Consider the following 19,641-nt stretch of genomic DNA (forward strand, 5'->3'; position numbering starts at 1 on the left):
CCTATGGGACAGCATGTCCCTGAAACAGGGCTGGGGGCTGTGAGAGCCCCTCTCCCAGCCCCATCTTGTGCAACAAGCTCAGCCAAGCCAGGTCAGTTGCTCTGCAAAGGGACAGAGGTTTGCAGGAGAAGGGCATGGCCATCCCTGAGCTTGCACTGCAGTCTCCCACTTGCGGACCCAGCCTCAGCACCAAGTCCACCGACCCAGATGGATAGCAGGGCTCTGTAAATCACCATGAACAGCCCAGGAGCATCCCAGTGGCACAGGAACCGGCAGTCAGCATCACTCAGCGCTGCTGTACCACAGCAGGGACAAAAGCCAGGGAGAAAGAGGGTCCCAGCGGGTGAGTAAGGGAGTCTGGAGGGGCCACGCTCCAGCCCTCTGCCCTGCCCAGCTTGCCGGGGCACCCCAGGGAGCAGCGACTCCATACAGCCTGCCCAGGACAGCAGCTGCTCCCGCGCAGCCAGACACCCACCTGTGCCCCCAGCCTTCACGGCGATCCCAGAGGTAACCTGCCACAGGCACCTGCTCGCTTTCCTTCAAACTTTCCTGCCAGCCATGGCCTGGGACTGATGGGGACACACAGACGGAGTGACCTGAGAGACAGGAGCGGAAAATGGCCCGGTAACCTCACGCATAAACTCTCCTCTCCTTTCCTCCTCCACCTACTAAAACCTCTGTTTAAAAACAACCCGTTGCAACGCGGAAGAGATGGACAAAGAGCGGGATGGCCGCGGTTCCTCTTATCACCAGGAGAGGAGCGGGGCATCCTGCTCTGTCAGTCAGTTCACTCCTGATAAGCTATTTTGTGACAGCAGCTCTGCAGGTGAGTCACCCTCCAGTGGCAGATGCTCAGATTGTTGCGGGTAATGGTGCTGCTGATAGACCGGTGTTATATTACAATACAAATCATAATTCCTGTTTCACAACTCCTGTTGCGGATTTTAAGGAGTGCTCGGGCGGTCCTGCCCCAGTGCTAGCACAGCGCGGGCAGAGCAGCACAGGCACGGGGCGGGGGGAGCATTGCCAGCCCAGGGTTCCCTGGGCATCGGGGTATCCACAGCCCCCCTGTCTCCCACACTGGAGGATATCTGCTGGGTTTCTGCAGGCAGAAGACCGCATCAGAGCTGGATGAATATGGTAAGTTACTGACAGCTTCACCCCCTCCCTGCACATCAGCCCCCAGCCCCAGGAGCTGGTGGCCGGCACCCCGCAGCTGGCTGCGCTTGCAGCCCAGGTCTGCCAGGAGCAGTTTACTGGTGATGAGGCAGCCCAGGCTCAAAAGAGGTGCTGCAGCTTGGCCCCAGCTTCCCGCAGCATCCAGGCACGGAATGATTTTACTTGTCTCTCTCAACTCCCCACCGTGGCTGTTGGATGTGGCGCTTGGCTCTCCCCGTGAGCTCTCGCTGCCACATTTCTCTGTGGCTTGCCTTGGCCCTCTCCCAGACCGGGAAGCAGACAGGTAAGGCAGCACGTCTCACAAGTCTGCTTGCCAAGGGGAATGTGCCCTTCTGGGGCGTCCTATCCCCCAGCCCTGAGAAGGCAATGCCTGGGCAAGAGCCTGGCCCCCCTGCCCCCCAGCACACTCCTGCCACGGGACTGCTGGTCCCTCTGCTCAGCAGGAGGGACACACTCTGCTTGGCTTCCTACGGCACCTTTTGCAAGCAAAACCATGGCCACCAAGCCCCAGCCTTGGCATGCAGTCCTAGGAGGAAAAGGCTTCCTTAATAGAGTGCAGCCACGTACAGCCTGGGCACCGTAAAACCCTCCACCAGCAGCACCCCAGGCCGTCAACCCCTCCAGGGTGGGAAACTCACCCCCTTGCACAGCAGTGACAGCTATATGCACCCATGGGTTAAATCCCCTGCAGCCAAGGATTTAGCCCTGGATCCAAGCACCCTGCACCCTTTGAAGCTGGTCAGAATATCCCAGCTTTCCTCACGCAGGAGCAGCTGGCACAGCTGCTCAGTGCACCACAGCACCTTTCAGCCACACGCTGTGGGGGGCAAACGGCACAAGCCCAGCTGCACCCCAGCTGGCCAAGCCTGCTCCCATGGCACAGGTGCAGAAGGTCACCAGGAGACCATGGGTCATGGACTGGCATTTGCACAGCTGGAGTGGACTGGCTATAGAGGCATTAATGTGCTTCCAGAGAACAGGGCAAGGGAGCTCCATTAGTTACTGTAGCCTTGAGTTCTCCAGGAAATCATGTGCTCCCACTCCATGCAGGAGCTGGCACAGATCGCGCCTTGCTTTGAGTTAACCAGTGCAGCTCGTGCTTGTAGGGTGGTTTTGAGAGCAAGTGGGCGGTCATGGAGAGGCAGCACCAAGCTATGAATCGGTTTGAAACAGAGGAAGTTCATGAGCTGAAAAAAATGCAAAAAAACCAAATCAACAGTGGGCAATACCTTCTCTAGGTGGGAAGGTGGCTGGCATCACAGCATCAGCCCCACTTGTGTCTGCACCAGACCTGCACAGGGCTGTCGGGAAGAAGCCCGATACCACATGACGTGATGGGCACAGGCACAGGCAGCCTGCGGGCAGGCAGGGGCAGCTGTGCACTGCGGGGCCCCTCGGCCACAGCGCTCCAGCCGTGCCGTGCAGTCTGGAGGAGCCATCCTGGCTGGGACCGTTCCCAGAGGGAACCGTTAGCATCCCATTATCCGGGCCATGCCTGGCCCAGGCCCACGGTGACACAAGAGGTCAGCATGAGGAAGGACCAGCCCCACGTGCCCTCGGCTGCACCGGAGGACGTAGCAGGGAGCAAGCCGAGCAGGCGTTACAAAACTCCCAAGGCTCCTACAGGCACCGAGTGCAGCAGATAAGCAGCCAAGGTGGGAGGTCTGGGAGACACGCTCTGCTTCCCACCCTGCCCTCCTGCTGCCCGCAGGTCCCCGACTCCCTACCACCCCCGGGATCCCTGGTAGCACCGCAGTGTCTTTACAGGAGCCAAAAGGCTTGAGGGGCTGTGCAGAGCCCATCAGGGGCTGGGTGCTTGCCGCGACTTGCCCACGCTTGGCATCGGTGCCGGGCAAGCCCTGCCGTTTGGAGAAAGGCCCCGGCATTGCTGGACGGCTGCGCGCTGGGGCACAGCCACATGCCCACAGCCCTGCCAGCACCAGGCAGGAACCGGTCCTGCCCTGCACAGGTCACTTCTTGTTCCCAGCCTGGGGAGCAGCCAAAACCGGCAGCCCAAGCCATGCAGTGGGGCTGCGATGGGGAAGTGACAGATCCCGGCTGGGCGAGGGGCAGTGACAGCTGAGCTAGCAGCACATTAAATCCAAGCTATCTTTGCATTAACCCACAAATAATCGCTTGGCACTTGCCTGCAAAATCCTGCTGGTAGAGTCTTTGTGCATGGCTCAGCACACCCAAACACAGTGACCCAGAGAGGAAGGGCTCCACCACTCCCTCCAACCCACTGCGGGCTGGAACACGGCCCCATTACAGCCAGACCGTGTCCCCAGTCTCACTGCACCATTCTTGGTTCTTCAAAGCCCCAACCTCCGAGCCCTGGGATGGCACGGGGTCCCCTGTTGCCATCTGAGACAGCAAACGCCATCATCTCCATCCTTCTGCTGCCCAGAGAACAGTGCGCAGCTCCTGAGGCTCAGCAGCCAACAGAGCAAAGGCTTCCAAACCCCAAACTCTCCTGAATTGTGCTCCTGGGTCTGTGCATTTATTGCGGTGGTTTTAATTTTTCTTACCTCTGTTCATGCTGGGTGCAGGCTCCGCAACGAAGTTAATCTTACCTGTTGTGGTAGTGTCCAGAAGTAACAGCTAAGGAAAAGAGCTCACTCGTGGGGCTGGAAAGGCGTTCAAGGGAAAAGTGAGCATGCTGCTTTCTGCAGCCTCGGCAGCGGAGCGGGAGTACATTCTCAAACCACAAGATGCCAGGGAGCAGCCCAACAGCACAGCACATGCATGGCTGCAAACCAGGGCAACAGAACTGTGCGGTGCCCACCTGAAGCCCCCTCAGAGAGGCTCTGAGCTTTGCTCAGCATCAGCCCAGACACCAAGGATGGGGGCAATGGCTAGCTGCTGCAGCTCATGGGTCCATTCCTACTGCAGTTGGGCATCTCCCATATGAAAAGATATTACAGGCAAATAAAGCTGAAGAGGTCAAATGGGATCAATGCCTTATTCATCACTTGCTCCAGCGCTGGCTGCTGCCAGGGCTGTGTTTACTGCGTGTCCTAGCAGCAGCACAGCCCTCCCTCCCCACCCTGAGAGCCCTTGTTCCCACAGGCTGGGCTGGTTTCTCCGCTGGCTCCCGCAGCGTGCGGGGGAGGGCTCGGGCTGTGCCACTCGGTTTCTGACCCCGTGCTAGGGCAGCCGAGGAACACAACCCCTGTTGTGACATGTCCGGGTGCCACAGCCCTGCAGGCGCATGTATTTTGACTCAGGGTTTCGTGGCACATCAGAAAGTGCCTCTTGCATGATGCCTATGACTTTATAAGCCTCTGGTGCACGAATGACAGTAACTCCATAGCATTAATAGCCAATTACTGAAATTGCACAGGAGGCATTCACAGGAACTCCATAGTCCGTGACCCCAGGTGACAGCAGAGCCAAGTGCTGTCACAGGACATGCCACCCCCCAGCTACTGCCGTCTCCATTCCCAACAGCTCTAAAGCAACCTCAGATGTAGGTTGGGGCCATTTCCCTGCTAATCCTCCTGGTGGGCCTCAAGCAAGACACTGCAGCCCCTCTGTGCCTGCCCAGGCTTGGCTGACCCTCCACCTTCGCTGGGCTGCCCTCCCCCGGCTGGCTGGTCATGTTCACTGTGCACTTGGCACAGGAATTACCGCAGGGCCAACTAGCCACGCTGCTACAGACCCTTCCCACTTGCCAATGGCTTTTTGCCTGAAGTTTCAGCTCAGTAACTGGTTTTCCCCTCTGGTTTGCAGGATTTAGCCACTGAGCAGCTGAACAGCAGAGGTAATATACCTGTGGGAGCTGGGGGTGCAGATGCTGCCAGGCTGGGCTTGGCAATGCAGGGCCACGCTCCCCTGTGTTGTAGGTCCCAGCACAAGACGCAAAACCTCCGTGGTGTTGGAGTCCTTCAAGCGGATCGGCATCCTCATCCTGGCAGTGGTGCTCAGCCTCGCCTGCCTGGTTGCAGTTGGCTTCCTGGGTACGGCTCCTGCTCTGGTCTCCTCTCCCCCCTCCTTTTGCAAGCCACATCTCAGCAAACACAGCTCAGGAGCCAGGGCTGGCTCTGCCACCCTCTCACCAAGCCTGCCCAGCAGTGTGAGCTCGGTGCTGAGCTTCCCCCTTTCCCTCTAGTCAAGATTTACCTGGACTACCACTACTTCTTCTGCAAGTCGCCTCTGAAGCTGGTGCCACTGCAGCAGGTGTGTGATGGGCAGGTGGACTGTCTGGAGGGCGAGGATGAGGCCAACTGTCCCCAGTGGGTTCCTGAGGGACCACCAGCTGAGGGTGAGTCCAGGACACCTTGCTAGAGCTCTGGAGGGGCTGGGCTGCTGTGGCAAGCCTCTGCCTGCTAAAGCCACCTGTGACAGAGCTGACTTTGTGTCTGCCTCCAGCCCGTGTCTCCAAAGACAGATCCATCCTGCAGGTGCTTAACAGAAACACAGGAGCCTGGTCCTGTGCCTGTCACGACCACTTCAGCCTGGTACTGGCAAAAGCAGCCTGTGAGCAAATGGGCTACAGGAGGTACATGGCTGCTCTCTCCACACCCCTCTCGCCTGCTTTATCTATCCCTCTCCCACAAAAGTTCTCCTTGAGCAGGGCTCTGCTTACTTACAAAGCACTTAAAGCTCCGCACTAATGGTTTCAATCCATCCCCACCACGCAGAGCACTCTGCATCCCCAGGAGCTGGCTGGGCTTCACTCTAGAAGCCCTGGCAGCTGGCCACGTCAGCACCGTACTACACCCGCTGCCCCTTGCTCTTGTCCCCAGCCCACGGGCACCCTGCCCTGCTCCTCACCTCACACACACACCCTCCACAGTCACCCACGCAGCAGGGATGCCCTACAGCTCCCAGCAGCGTGCACTCACCTCGCTGGAGCAGGCGCAGAGCTCAGACTGGGTTCCTCAGCCCAGGTTCCCCCTGCCGATGGAGCCCACCCAAAGAGGGGCACAGGGCACTGTGCTCCCCTTTTAAAGCCCCAGGAGAGCAGCAGCTGGCCAGGGGGTGGGTGCTGCACAGCTGTGGGCAGGGCTGGGTCCCTCTAACTGTGATGGAGCTTCATGTCACCCACCTGTGTCTGCCTGGTGTGCTGCCCTGAGCTAGTGGTGAGTTTGGAGAGCTGCATTCAGCTGGTTAAAGCTGAGATTTGGGGAAATAGCTTGCTAGCCCTGTGCGTTCGGTATCAGCCCTGCATTAAGGGAGAGCTGGCGTTAAGTTGGGGGTATACTAGGGAGAAGGTGGGTTCTGATGTTCAGGCTCCTCTAGGAGCCCAGACTGAGCCCAAGATGGTATTTGCTAAGAAGTCAGGGATTGAGACTTTGAGCACAGCTCCAAATGTCACAACAGCAGGGACCCCCCCGAGGTCCCCTGGGAGGCACCTCCCCGAACAGCAGGGAGTAGTCTCCCTTCCTTCTCCCATCCCTGCTCCTGAGCTCAGTGGCCAGTCCCCCCATCCTGCCCTGGGCCCTTCAGGGCTGTGGCACTTCCCTCTTTCAGCATCCCTGTGTCCCTGTCTCAAGGAACCTCCTTTTTCTATGGGGTCTTTTGCTCACTGGTGCAGGGTCCACATTCCCTTCTCCAGCTCCTGCTCCCTCCCTGTCTCAGCAGCTCTTTCTTGGGGCCACGGGCAAACATTTAGGACCTATTTGTACAGCTCTGGAACTGGGTGATGCCACTTTGAGCCAAACCCACTGAGTTTCCAGGCTCCCAGAGATGCTCCGGCACCAGTGCCTGTCCTCTCCCAGCACTTGTGTCCTGCTGGTAGCGTGCCTGGGACCTCAGGGTGTGCTTGCTGACCCGTGCCCCCCCATGTCTTTCAGCACCCCGACGTTTGGGGCGGTGCAGGCAGGTGCAGGGCAACCCCTGCCTGCCCGAGAGGTCGTGCTGAGCAATGGCAGCCTGCAGGTGCCCGAGCCGGGCAGGTGAGTGCTGGGGCTGTGCAGGAGGTGGCTGCTGTGCCCCTCGCCCTGCACGGGACCCTGCCATGCCTGGCCACGGAGCCGGAGCATCTTCTCTGCTGAATCCAGCCCTTTTCCTCCGTCTTGCAGGAAATGCCTCTCTGGATCGGTTGTTTCGCTCTTTTGTTCCAGTAAGTATCACGATGCCGTTTACCCCTCGCGGGCACACAGGGTGCTGCTCCAGGCCCTCGTTCCTGGCATGGCACCGGGTGCTGTGCTGCAGCTGCGAGAGCCTGGCTCTGGCCCAAGCCCTGGCCCTCCGCAGCTCCCACACCGTTTGCCCAAGAAAAGTCAGATTTAATTACTGCTAACCTTCTTGTTAAGCCAGTATAAACCTCTCAGAAATGAAACACCTAAGAGAGGCTTAATCAGCTGCCAGGATAGGTTTACTTTTGCTAATGAATTACCCTGATAAAACTAATCCGCCTGGTGGGCTGGGAAAGGCAGGGAATGGATGAACCCATCGCCTGGGGATGATGTACAGGGGGCGAAAGGGAGTGTTCCAAGTGGCCCACAAAGGGGTGACAGGCAGTGTCATGGGGGGGGGGGTGAGGCACCGGGGCCACACTCCCCACCCTGGGAGCCTCCATCCCTGCTCACCCCCGAGGATGGAGGGCAGCACGGGTGCTCTTTTTCTCCCCGCCGCCACAGCTGACGTGTTCCTTTGTCACTGCTCCGCCTGGCAGAAGACTGCGGGGAGAGCGTAAGGACGCCACGCGTGCTGGGTGGGAGCCCGGCAGCCATCGAGGCTTGGCCGTGGCAGGTCAGCTTGCAGTACAGAAAGGAGCACATCTGCGGGGGCAGCATCATCGACCCCAGCTGGGTCCTGACGGCAGCGCACTGCTTCAAGTGAGTCAGCGACCTCCCCGCTGCAGCGCGCCCCTCAGCCAGGGCTGGTCACGCGTGGCCCTCGACTCCAGCTTGAGTCCCTCTGGGTTTCAGCCACGTGTTGTTTAAATGTCCCATGTCTGCACGGGGCTTTGTGCCCCTTGGTCCGACGCAGCTGACTGCTGCGGAGCAGGGCAGTGTGTAGGCAGGGCTTTGCTGCCTGTCCCCGCAGCAGAGTCGCGGCGGGAAACGAGGGGAGCAATAACGATGTCTGTGCACAGGAACAACCCCGTCATCCAGAGCTGGCGCGTGAAGGCTGGCTCTGATCTCCTCTCTGGTGCTGCCACCCTTGCTGTGGAGAAAGTCTTCCTAGCTGAGGTGACACCCACATCTCCCAAGGACGGTGACATTGCCCTCGTGAAGCTGCAGTATCCCCTGCGTGTCTCAGGTGAGACGTGGCACACACCTTGGAGCAAGTCCTGAATGTCTTCTGGTGGCACTAAGAAGCCGGCTAGGACAGCAGTGCCCCAGGTGGCACAGCGGGGCCCATGCCTGAGCGGTGCCTTGCCAAAAGCACAGCAGGGATGCGCCCCTGACCAGTCTGGGCAGGGGCACCTTTCCTGCAAGCCCCCCCAGACATCTGCACCTCACCTCTCCCTCCCAGAGAGCAGCAAGCCCATCTGTCTGCCCTATTTCGATGAGGAGCTGGCACCAGGCACCCCCCTGTGGGTGATAGGCTGGGGCTACACGCAGGAGCACGGTGAGTGGGACAGCATGGGGGCGAACAGGGGGCTGCCCCCGGGGTGAGGACAGAGACACCCCCCCCGCCCGGGGTGAGGACAGAGACCCCCCAGCATCATGCGCAGGAGGTGGGACACCGATAGGCTCCCTCCTCACCCGGGGCTACTGGGGACCCCGGTAAGTGGCCACGTTTTGCACAGGCAAGCTGTCGGAGACCCTGCAGCAGGCAGAGGTGGGACTCATCGACAAGGAGAGCTGCAACCGGGCTGCCTACCACGGGGAGGTCACCGAGAAGATGCTGTGTGCCGGCCTGCCCCAAGGCGGGGTGGACACCTGCCAGGTGGGGGGTGCCTGGTCCAGAAAGAGGGGGTGGGTTGCTTTGCACCCGTTAATGAAATAGCCCCTCCAGGGAAGAGCTGTCCTGGGAAATGGCTGTGAGCTGCGGATGTGAGCACCGTGCTGCGGGCCGGGGGTGGTCCTCAGTCCCGGCTCGGATGGTTTGTCCTTTGCAGGGGGACAGCGGCGGGCCCCTGCTGTACTCAGGCAAGCACTGGCAGGTGGTGGGCATCGTCAGCTGGGGCCAGGGCTGTGGGACCCCCAGCATACCCGGCGTCTACACCAGCGTCCGCGCCTACCTCAACTGGATCTACGGTGTCCGGAGGGTCAGTGCCATCGCTGCAGCAGCATGCAGGGCTGTGCTATCCTGCAGGTTTCCTGGGGACGGTGGGGAAGGGTTAGGGCCCCCTCGGTGGCTTTGCACAGAGGGGAACCACGCCGGTGGCATGCAGCGTGGCTGCAGGGCTGCAGGCAGCCAGCCCCCTTCTGTGCGGGAGCTGAGCCAGCTCGTGCGAACAAACTGTTCCCGAGCACAAGGAAGAAAGTGCTTGCATCTTCCTCCTGGTTTTGGCTGCCCTTTCAAATTTCTTGCAATTTCTTCTCTTCCATTCTCTCCTTCCAGTCGGAGCTCTGAGACCTGCCGGGACAGGTCCTTCGCGCCTCCCCAAGCCTCCCTCCCCATCCCTACGTGCCTGGCTGTCTCGGCTCTGGCAGCAGCTGGGAAATGGATCTCAAGGCACAGAAGGTGAGCGGTGCATCCCAAACCCTGGCCGGCAGGCTGTGATTTAGCGTGCCAGAGGTCAGCCAAGGAGGCAAAGGGCAGCTCGGAGTGATGGCCACTGATACCGTGAAAGAATCTGACCGGCTCAAGCTCCCTTCCGGAGAAAAATTAATTTATTGCCCTGTGCTGACCCTGCTGTGGCAGGAAGGCTCCTGTGGGGCTAAGCTGCTGTTTGCTTACTACTGTTATACAGAGAGAATTTATGTTTGTGCTGTAGACTATCCGCATTAAAAGAAAGTATTTGTTTTTTCATGCAGCCTCTTGAAGGCTTTGTCCCTCTTGCTTGCAGGGGTACGTTTTGCAATACCCTGCGCTGCTGCTTTCCCAGCCCAAGGCAGGGTTTATTTGCTGGCTCTCGTGAATAAGCTGTTCCTGCACACAAGGAGGAAAGTGCTGTGTGGACCTCGGCCAGTCAGACAAGCTGATCGGAACTGGGTCAGTTTAAATTACTGTAAACAAACAGGGTCATTAAGCGTTATTTTAAATCAATTTTTCTAGCATAGCATCAGCCCCAGCAGAAATCAGGGCCGTTCTCATGCAGCGTGCAGGGAGGGATCCTGCTTTCCAGGCAGCTGCGCTCAGAGCTTTTTGCACAGGGGAATACCCCCAGGCACCCCCAAAAACTGCCCCTCCAAAGGCAGCATGACAGCCCCACCCCGTGGCCCGCCGGGGGCCAGCTCCCCACCTCCAGGCACCCACAGCCCCTGAGCTCCAGTGGGCAATGCACACCCGTGGGTGCTGGGAAGCGGCACCCAGCCCTCGCCCCGGGGTGTCTGAGGGGCTCGGCAGGATGAAGGCAGAGCGGTGGCAGTCACCCACCCTGGGACAAGCAGCTGCAGAGAACGGACATGACCCGGGCTCTGCACACAAGAGAAACGCTGCTGCCCTTTGCCTTGACACGGTGCGGCGTGCCTGCCCAGCGCGTTCACGGCAAGCCTAAACAGACGCCCCCAGCAACCCAAACTGGAGCAAGTTTCTCTAGTAAACATAAACTTTATTTCATTCAAGGCAAAGCTAACTAAACCTCTACAGTGCAAAAATGTGCTGTAAGTCATCACACAGCATGTTGTACACATCCTGTGTCTATTTGCAGGTATCTCCTACATGTATTTATATATGCTTATACACATACGTGCGTGGCACAGCACACGCCTCCGGCAGGGCCTTCTCCCCCACACACCCTGGAAAGCCTCTGCAGAACCCCCAAAGCCCTTGTGACAGCAGGGACCCCGCAGGCGCTGGCACAAGCTTCCAGGGCAGCCCGCTCCCCTGGAGCCCCCTGCGCTGCATACAGCACCCGCACACATATGCGTATAGAATTACATTTGAAAAACTGCTTATGTTGACTTTTTCCATCAAGCCAGAGAAGTAATCCATGCATAGTACAGCATTGCATATCCTGTGGTAAGTGGAACCGTGTCCAGATACCATCTAAAAAAGGCCAACAGGTTAGGACAGCTAAAAATAGTTCTTTAAAAAAAATCTCTTCCTCCCTTCACTGTCCTCTCCCATGGGAGGTCTCCTCCAAGGATGGGCTGGGGGTTCTCTTGGGGCAGCTGGGAGGTCTCACGCCTTCCCACCCACTCTCCTGACGACAATGGTATGTTAACGATACTTTGCATTTACAGAGTTCCTTTCGCCCCAGGATCTCGGAGCACTTTGCAAAGCGATGCAGGGAGCCTCACACCTCCTGTGAGGTAGGTCAGATTTACTGTCCCCAATTTACAGATGGAGAAACTGAAGCACAGAGATTTGTCTGAGGGTCCCACAGATCCTCAGAGAGGGGACCGAGATGCTGTGGACCTGACTCCCACCGGCTCGCCTAACCAGCAGCCGAGCAAACCTGCCTGTAGCTGCCTCCTGTCCCCAAGGCACGGCCCCGCTCCAGCGGGTGCCAGCCAGCCCTGCACCCGGACGGAGGATGCAAGGTGCCCTCCGGACCACCGTCCATCCCCACGAGCTGGCAGGCGGGGTGCGACCTCTCCCACAACAGTCTCCAGAGAAGGCAGCACCTCACCTTTCCTTGCCCACCTCACCCACCGAATCCTCGCCTGCCCTCCCCCCCAGCACCACTGTCGGGGTGCAAGCCCCTGCAGCTGGGGAGTCACGGCTCAGCTTTGATTCCCAATTTCGAGTGGGGACAGGGGCTCCACTGACAGACACCCACAAATAAAAGAGAAATAGGGAACAAATCATGTTGTAAAGGACGTTGTCAACTGCAGTTGTAGGATCAGCTCACTCCCTTCGCGTCTCACGTCCTGCTACAGCCCTTGGGAAGGGGGCTGGGTTGCCTGAGTCCCCACTGTGGGTACCCTTTGCAAAGAGCCTCTGGCTTTCTGTGGCACCCCTGATCCGGGGATCTCCAAGCACTTTACAAATGTTAGCCAAGGAAGCCTCACAACAACCCCTGTGAGGTAGAGCAGTATTATTATCCCCATTTTACAGATGGGGAAACTGAGGCATGGAGAGGCAGAGCGACTTGCCCAAGGTCGCCCAGCGGGCCGGTGGCAGACCCAGGAGCAGGCTGGTGCAGCCCTGGCCCAGCTCCCCTCGCCAGGGCTTGACCGTACTCCCTCCCTGCATCGCGGATGGAGTGCCACAGTTTTCCTCGGGTGAAAGGGAAACGCACTCAGCTGTTTTCCCACTGGAGTCTCATATAAAAAATATCAGCGTAACGAGTTAAGCCGTGGCGAGTCAGCATCGAAAGCATCACTGCTCTGAGTGCCGAGCTTTAAAAAGGGGGGAGGAGGAGCAAGAGCAGCAGCACAAACCCTGGGAGCACCTCTGCAGCAGGCTGGCTGGGGGAGAAGCCTCCCGCTGCCCCCCGGGGGATGGCCCTGTGCAGGGGCAGAACGAGTGTGACAGGTGGAGGCTACCCCGCCATGGGCCAGCAGTGACACTGGGGCACCCCCAGCCCTGCCACAGGAGGGACCGAAGCACCTCGGGGCCAGGCTGCACCACGGCAGCGTGGCACCCAGCCCCTGCTGGGAAGAGATGACAGCCCTGACAGCAACGGGCCTTGCACCAATTTGGTTCTCAAGTGTGCTTAACCGGAGAGCTGAAGCCAAGCCCCCTCACCACCGCCCCACTCCCACCCTCCCTCCTGTGCCGGACCGTGAGACATGCAGCGCAGGCAGGAGCCTCTGGCTCTGCGGCAGGTTTCGTGCACGCTTGCTCTGCTCCAGAAACCTTCTGTATGAGGCAGGCAGCTCCTGCACGCCCCAGCTCAGCATCGCCGGAGTCAGACAAGATGCCCCAAGCTCCTCGCAGCCTCTACCCCGCCAGGCCCACCGGCACCCCCGGCAGCCCATCCTCCCGCACCCCTGGGAGCGCAGCGTACGTGGCGCAGCGCCTGCCCAGCCACAGACCAGGGTACACCCCAGCACCCACCCCCTTTCCGCCTGCCCAGCACCCTCTTGCCTTCACTCAGAGCAGAGCAAGCAGCACCCTCCATCCCGGCGGCATCCCAGTCTGAGTCCGCAAGAAGCTCCCAGTCCCCGTGGCAGCCAAAGTCTTTTCCGAGAAGCAGTGCAGGTTGCAGGCACGTGTGTAATAGAAACACGTCTCAAGCGTTGGCAGTTTGGAAAGAAAACAAAAGGGAAAGGCTTGTCCCCCTGCCCGCTCTCCCCACTGCTGCGTGGGCTGGGGCTCGGGGCGCCGCTGCTTCATGCCTTTGGTGGTGCTTTTTGTTCTGCCTTGGAGCCAGCCAAGCCATTCTCGGTGTTGTCATTCCCTGACGAACTCACGAGACACTCCTTCCTGGGGGAGAACACACAGCCCATTGATACCCTTGGCCCCCTTTGCCATGACCCCAGCCCTGTGCAGCCCTGCCCCATGGCAGCACCCGCCGAAGGGTGCTGGGACCATCACCCACACTCACTTCCCATCCTGGGTCTTCTTGATGATGAACAGGACAACCCTCTTGATGAGCATGAAGAGGATGAGGAGGCCGATGAGCCCCCCCACAACGCCCACGATGATGAGCGTCACAGTGTTGTCTGTCTCCACCACTGCAGAAGAGAAGGTGCTGAGGGGCCTCAGGAGGGAAGCACGGAGCTCCCAGCTGCACATCCCCCCCCCCCCCCCCCCCCCCGAAAAGCAGCGACCCCCTCACCAGCAGCTGGCCCACAGCACAGAGGGGCACGAGGCCCAGCCTTGACCTTCAGGGATGCCATCTACCTCCAAGAAGCCAGGACACCCCGTGCAGCACCACAACCATGACCCACGGTGGGGTTAGCGTGTATCTGCATGCCCACCGCCCCAGCGCCGCTCACGGGGCGCAGCAGCCCTGGCTGGCACTTACTCTTGTGGACCACCGTGAGGAAGATGGTGGCATTGTGCTCCGCGTTCTTCTCCTTGGGGTTCTTGACGTAGCAGGTGTATTTCCCAGCATCACTGAACTCCACGTTCTTCAGGACGATGGAGATGTTGTTTTCCTTCTTGGTCGTCGAGCCGACAAACTCAACCCGTGGGTTGCGCCCCACGAGGAAGGGCTCTGAGGCTTTGTTCTTTATCTGGCCATGGTAAATCTGCAGAGGCAGGGATGCAGGATGAGGGATCAGCTGGACAAACCCAGGGGAGGAAAAGGCTCATGCTCTCCTGCTGATGCTCTGCCCCACATCTGCACGCACAGACACGCACGGTCCAGTGTCCCGGCCACCCCGCAGCAGCAGGAATGGCTGTGGAGGGGGACCGACACGCAGCACACCCGGGAAGCAGCAGATCCCTCTGACTTGCCGTGCAGCAATGTCATGGACCACGCAAAAGGTGGGAGAAGCCCCAGGCAGAGAGAGTCCCTTTGCTCTAGGGCCACGCAGGGCTGGCCAGCCCTCCTGCTAAGGAGTTGAACAGCGGAATATTCTCAGCAGGAAGGAAATCTATACACAACCTTCAGTATTTCAGAGCAAGCGCAGGAGGAGAAAATTAACCATATTTCACCCAAAGTGCAGGCTTGCACCTGAACAACTGATTTATGACTAATTTAGGAAAAGAAATGAGCCTGTGGGCAGCAGAAAATCCAGACCAGCTTTGTGGCAAAAGCACAAATGTGCCAGGAAATTTGAGTTACCCTGTTTGCACAGCCCCCTCCCCCCAGAGCTGGAGAGACTCTGAGGGACAGGCACCTGGCAAGAGGAGAAAGGGAACCGCAGTGCTGGTCTGTACTAGGAAAGGACAAAAGGACCTGCTGGGAAAACAGGCAAAGCCCGGTGAGCCACCCACCATCTCTGTCGAGTTGAAATACCACGTGAAGATCAGGTTCTGAAAGCCTATGCAGGTGGTGAAGGTGCAGGGCAGCAGGACATCGGAGTTATTTAGAGCCATCACAGTGTTGGTCTTCCCCACTGACACCTCCAAGGCAAAGGCGATGGCAACGACATGCAAACCTGGCAGGGAGAGGAGAGGGGAGAGTGAGGACCAGCATGGCACCCTGGGGGCAGATGGGGCAGGGAGAAGAGGTGCCACTTCTCCCCTACAGCAGCCCAGCCTCCAGCTCCAGCACTGGCCACAGTGGGGATCCCCCCCCCCCCCAGGGAGCATGTGGGGGGCAGCGGGACTCAGCCATCGCTCCCCTAGGTCTGGCTCCCAGCTCTGTCAGGCATCCTCCTCCTCCTCCTCCTCCTCCTCCTCCTCCTCCTCCTCCTCCCAGCAGCCTCAGTGCAGGGGCTCGAGCCCAGCTCTCCTCCCCTCCCAGCACCCAGGGATGGGTTTGTTACCCTGTGTCCCCTTTGGCTGCCACGGCAAGAGCAAACGCGCCTGTCCCCATCCCCAGGACAGCTCGGCAGAGATAGGGGACCCGCTCCTGGAGGAACAGCAGGGGCTGGCTGGCACCCACAGAGATAAGGAACCATCATATCACCACGAATAAAGTATGCAAATGAAAACCCTGATTTGCATATTATCCACAAGGCCTTCAGCTAAACCTTAAAGGGGGGAATTAAAAAAAAAAAAAAGCCCAAAGCAAAGCAGAGCTCTCTGTTCTTCAAGCAGGGAGCCCGAGCACTGATTAGTATTGCCATCCTGGATGCCTGCCACGCGGTCCGTCCCTCGCCCCAGCCAAGGGCTCTCGGCGAGCCAGTGCAGCAGGCTCCTTCCAGCGCCTGTGCGGACCTCCGGAGCGGCACCCCCTCACGCCTGCCTTGCAGAGCTTCATCTCCTGCTGTGGCTGACAGATGACCTTCAAACTGCAGAACACAGCTCTCCCGCTCCTCTCCTCCCCGTTAGCAGGGAGAAATGCATCGAGGAGCAGGTATGAGCCCAGATGCGAGAGCCGGGAGCGTGCCTGAAAGCTCCCAGGGTCCCACGCAGGGGACTGGCATCGCAGCCCTGTGCAGCAGGCTAGGCCAGCAGTGTCCACGTGGACCCTTGCCTGGGGGCACAGGGGTGCTTTGCTTTGGGTCAGGGGAACAGCCCCACTCCCCACGCCCATCCCACTTGTATGATGTGGTATGGGCAAGATGTGCCACAAGCCAGCAAAGCACCATCCTCCCCTTTCCCAGACCTCAGCCGCCAAAGGGACCCAGCCATCCCTACAAAGCTTTCCCTGGGCAACCTGACAATCAAAACACAGGGGACACAGCTCTTCCCACAGCTACAAGCTGGTCCCCAGTTCCACTGACACCTTAACTTTGGAACCACTGCTCTCAGCTTCAGATTTGCATCTCTCTGCAGCCGCTTCAGCTGCTGATTTATTCTCCCACACATGCCTGTGCTAACAACTCCCCAGGCACGTCGCAGCCCAAGCCAAGCCTGAGAGCCCTGCATCCTGGGCTTCGGGCCCTGCTGCAGTGCTGCATTGCAAGCACTGCAGGGAAGGAGTTACTTAACTTTACAAAGAACCACTTTTTGTTTTGCTTGAGAGGCTGAGCTAACGTCAGGGAGTGGTTCCCACCAGATGGAGGTCTCCTGCAGTTCTCAGGCTCAAAGACCATCCCTGGGAAGGCTACGGAGGGGACTTCACAGCCAGGAGTGTCCCAGGGGAATCATACTGCTACTTGGAATAAGACCTAGCAGCGGGATGCCTGGCTCTGCAGGTATGCCTGAGCAGGCAGGGTGCTGCAAGCAGACGGTTACTTAGAGGAAAGATGATTCCTTGCAGCTTGTAACACTTTTAATCCTGTCTACCATCGTTATAACATCATGAACATAATCGGAATGTGTGGGGTAAATGGAGGCTGATCTTGTTCCTGTCATGCTGTGGTCTCAGGAAGACAGAATTGACATGTTACCGCTAAATAAAGCACAGAGAAAAACACATTGGGAGGCTGGGAGATTACTGAGTGAACCTGCCACAGCAGCTGCCACCGTTACTTTTCTGTGTGCCCAAAGCTGCTGCACTTTGCATCACCACAGTCCCAAGCTTCAGTCCTCAGGGCAAGCCCCTCCGGGGTTCCAGGCTGCCTCCTAACCTGCAGGCACGACCCTCCCCAGGAGACAGCGAAGGGGAACCGGGGAGCAGTCGCTCCTGCTGTGGCCAGAGCCCTGGCTGCCTGCTCCTTGCTTTTGCAGAGGGTGAGCCCCTGGGGCAAGCCCCCCCGCCCCAAAGGGGTTGCAGAGCCACTGAGTGATGTGCAATAGTGCTGGGCGTGCAACCCAGGACCCAGCCCCAGGAACAACAGCCCTCCAGCCCAGGCCAAGGCCCAGAGCAAGACTTTCCCCCCTAGGTTGCTGGCTGCCCCCCACTTGTCCTGCAGCCTGCCAGGAACCCAGCCTGGGAACCACTGCCTTAATGCAAAGGGCACATGGGATTCACCTGAGAAGCCATGGGACACCTCCAGCATCTGTGAGAAAGCTGCTCTGTAAAAACTCTCATTGTCCATAAAAATCAGCATGACCTGCTGGCACAGACAGCGAGACATGCCCAGCGGGCTGGCCAGGCTCCTCTCCACCCGGGGTAGGGGGGAGAAGCCCCCAGGCCAACCTGAGCTCAGGCACTATGTGCTCTGGCAGAGGACCCGCGGTCCTCACCCCTCCCACGGGCACCAACGGAAGAAGCCGTGCTGTGGCTCCTCGATGCAGCCAGGAGCCTGCTGCCACTCCCTGGGGAGCACAGCATCCCCGAAACACATGGAGAGACTGCCCAGATGTTCTCCCCTTCCCACCCACCCCCCTTCAGGCTCCCAGCCCACTGGAGCAACCTGTGGAACAAGGTTCCCACCTCCATGCCCTGGACCCCAGACCCCCAGGTGCCCGGATCTCCAGCATCTCCCCTACCACCGCACTGCCAGCCCCACACTGCAAGTAGCATGTGCAGCACCTGCCTTAGGAGGCACTTCCAGCCAGGTACCAGCACCCCGATCCTGCAGCGAGCCAGGTAATTCCACGTCTTTTCCTGTCTCCAGCTCACTTAAACTTAAGAACTATGCCCTCCAAAACGCCTTTCAAGGGAGTTTCCCAACAGCAAGTGCTGCAGAGGCAAGCCCTTGGCTCCAGGCTCTCTGCGCCCATCGACACGAGGATGACCTGCGTGAGCAGAAGTGCAGCCGGTGCGTGAGTGCTGATGCAGGTGGCTTGGAACCGGCCGCGGGGGCTGCAGCCGGGAGGGGACGGCCACCAACTCCTTCCTCCAGCCTGCAGGTCCCGGGCATCCCCGGCCACGGGTCTGGGCACCACGCTCCGAGCAGCGGCCCTGCGGTGTGGGGCTCGTCGCCGCGCCGGGGAGAAGCGCATGCAAATGGTCGTTTTAGAAAATGAACCGTAAAAAGAATGACCTGTCGGCGGGCGTGCTGGCGTTGAAGCAGTGCATTGCCTCCCTACGGCTATTGCCCCGGTTCCCGTTAGCAGGCAGGTAGCCGTGGTCCCTGCTCGCAGAGCAGCTGAGCAGAGCAGGGCAAAGCGGGATGCAGCCGCAGTGCTCACGGAGGAAAGCCCTGGCGATGTTAGCGACTGCTGCAGGCAGGGCAGGGGGCTGGAGCCGGGATTTCAGAGTCCGCTCGCGGACTCGGCTGTGAAGTCACCTTGGACAAGTCACTTATCCTCAGTGCTCCGGACTCTCCGTCTGCAGAGCAGAGATAACTGCGTTAGCGCCTGTGGACGGCAAATTCATCGCAGCAGCGGCAGCAGCAGCGGCAGCAGCAGCAGCAGCGTCCGATTCCTTGCGGCGCGGGCGGGCCAAACGCAAAGCAGCGGAGCGCCCAGCCAGGGACCCCCGCTCGGGGACACGAGGGGGCGGCTGGACCGGGGGTGCCCGCGGGCAGGGTCCCCACCGGCGGCCCGCGGGGCGCAGCAGGACGCGGCGGTACCCGGGGAGCCCCCCGCAGCCCCCCGCGCCCCTTACCCAGGAGCGCTGCCAGCGCGGTGCGGCGGCGGGCGGCGGCTGAGCGCGGGGCCATGGCTGCGGAGCGGTGCGGAGTGGTGCGGAGCGGTGCGGAGTGGTGCGGAGCGGTGCGGAGCGGTGCGTGCTGGCCCGCACCGCCCGGCTCTGGACGCCCCCGCGGAGGGCGAGCGGCGCCGGGCGGAGCCGCGCCGGGCGGGGCCGGGCTGCGCCCTCCTCCGCGCCCCCCCGGTCCTCCGCGCCCCCCCGCGCTTCTCCGGCTCCCCCCGGTCCTCCGCGCCCTCACGCGCCGCGCAGCCGCCCTCCGCCCCCCCGCGCAGCCCCGCATGTGCCCCCCCCGTCGGCCCCCCCAGCTCCCCCATGACCCGCGGAGGGGAAAGGTCCCTGCGGGGCGCCACTGGCCACCTTTGGAAGGGGACAAAGTCCCGCCAAGGCTGGCGGCTGCTCCTGCTGCAGCCTGGGGACACGGGCCTGGGGCTGGGCTTGCAGCCGATGCACCTCAGCAGGGCGATGCCAGCAGCCTCCTGCCCTCTAGGGCACCCCAGCGGCCCCGAGGTGGGCAGTGGGCA

The 19,641-nt window shown here is 60.1% G+C and overlaps 2 protein-coding genes across 3 annotated transcripts; one reads left to right on the forward strand and one right to left on the reverse strand.

The window, feature by feature from the left end:
* Nucleotides 1-726: 726 nt before the first annotated feature.
* TMPRSS4 (transmembrane serine protease 4) lies at nt 727-9,769 on the forward strand (the record flags this gene model as incomplete). Its single annotated transcript, XM_080366734.1, has 12 exons — nt 727-826; nt 4,912-4,942; nt 5,025-5,138; nt 5,291-5,443; nt 5,551-5,680; nt 6,978-7,079; nt 7,206-7,246; nt 7,802-7,964; nt 8,225-8,391; nt 8,608-8,703; nt 8,885-9,024; nt 9,197-9,769. The coding sequence occupies exons 1-12, from the start codon at nt 728-730 to the stop codon at nt 9,767-9,769; spliced, it is 1,809 nt and encodes a 602-aa protein (XP_080222860.1). The 5' UTR covers nt 727.
* Nucleotides 9,770-9,805: 36 nt separating this feature from the next.
* On the reverse strand, nt 9,806-19,427 carry SCN4B (sodium voltage-gated channel beta subunit 4). 2 transcript variants are annotated; one of them, XM_080366721.1, is made up of 5 exons: nt 19,076-19,427; nt 15,022-15,185; nt 14,105-14,330; nt 13,682-13,811; nt 9,806-13,560 (listed from the first exon to the last, which is right to left on the reverse strand). In XM_080366721.1, the coding sequence occupies exons 1-5, from the start codon at nt 19,398-19,400 to the stop codon at nt 13,467-13,469; spliced, it is 939 nt and encodes a 312-aa protein (XP_080222847.1). In that variant the 5' UTR covers nt 19,401-19,427; the 3' UTR covers nt 9,806-13,466. The 2 variants fall into 2 exon arrangements, with proteins under 2 accessions (XP_080222847.1, XP_080222848.1); XM_080366722.1 differs by lacking the exon at nt 19,076-19,427 and adding an exon at nt 18,510-18,607.
* Between the last annotated feature and the right edge of the window lie 214 nt (nt 19,428-19,641).

Source organism: Falco punctatus (assembly GCF_963210335.1).
Source record: "Falco punctatus genome assembly, chromosome: 16".
In the NCBI taxonomy this organism is placed as follows: domain Eukaryota; kingdom Metazoa; phylum Chordata; class Aves; order Falconiformes; family Falconidae; genus Falco; species Falco punctatus.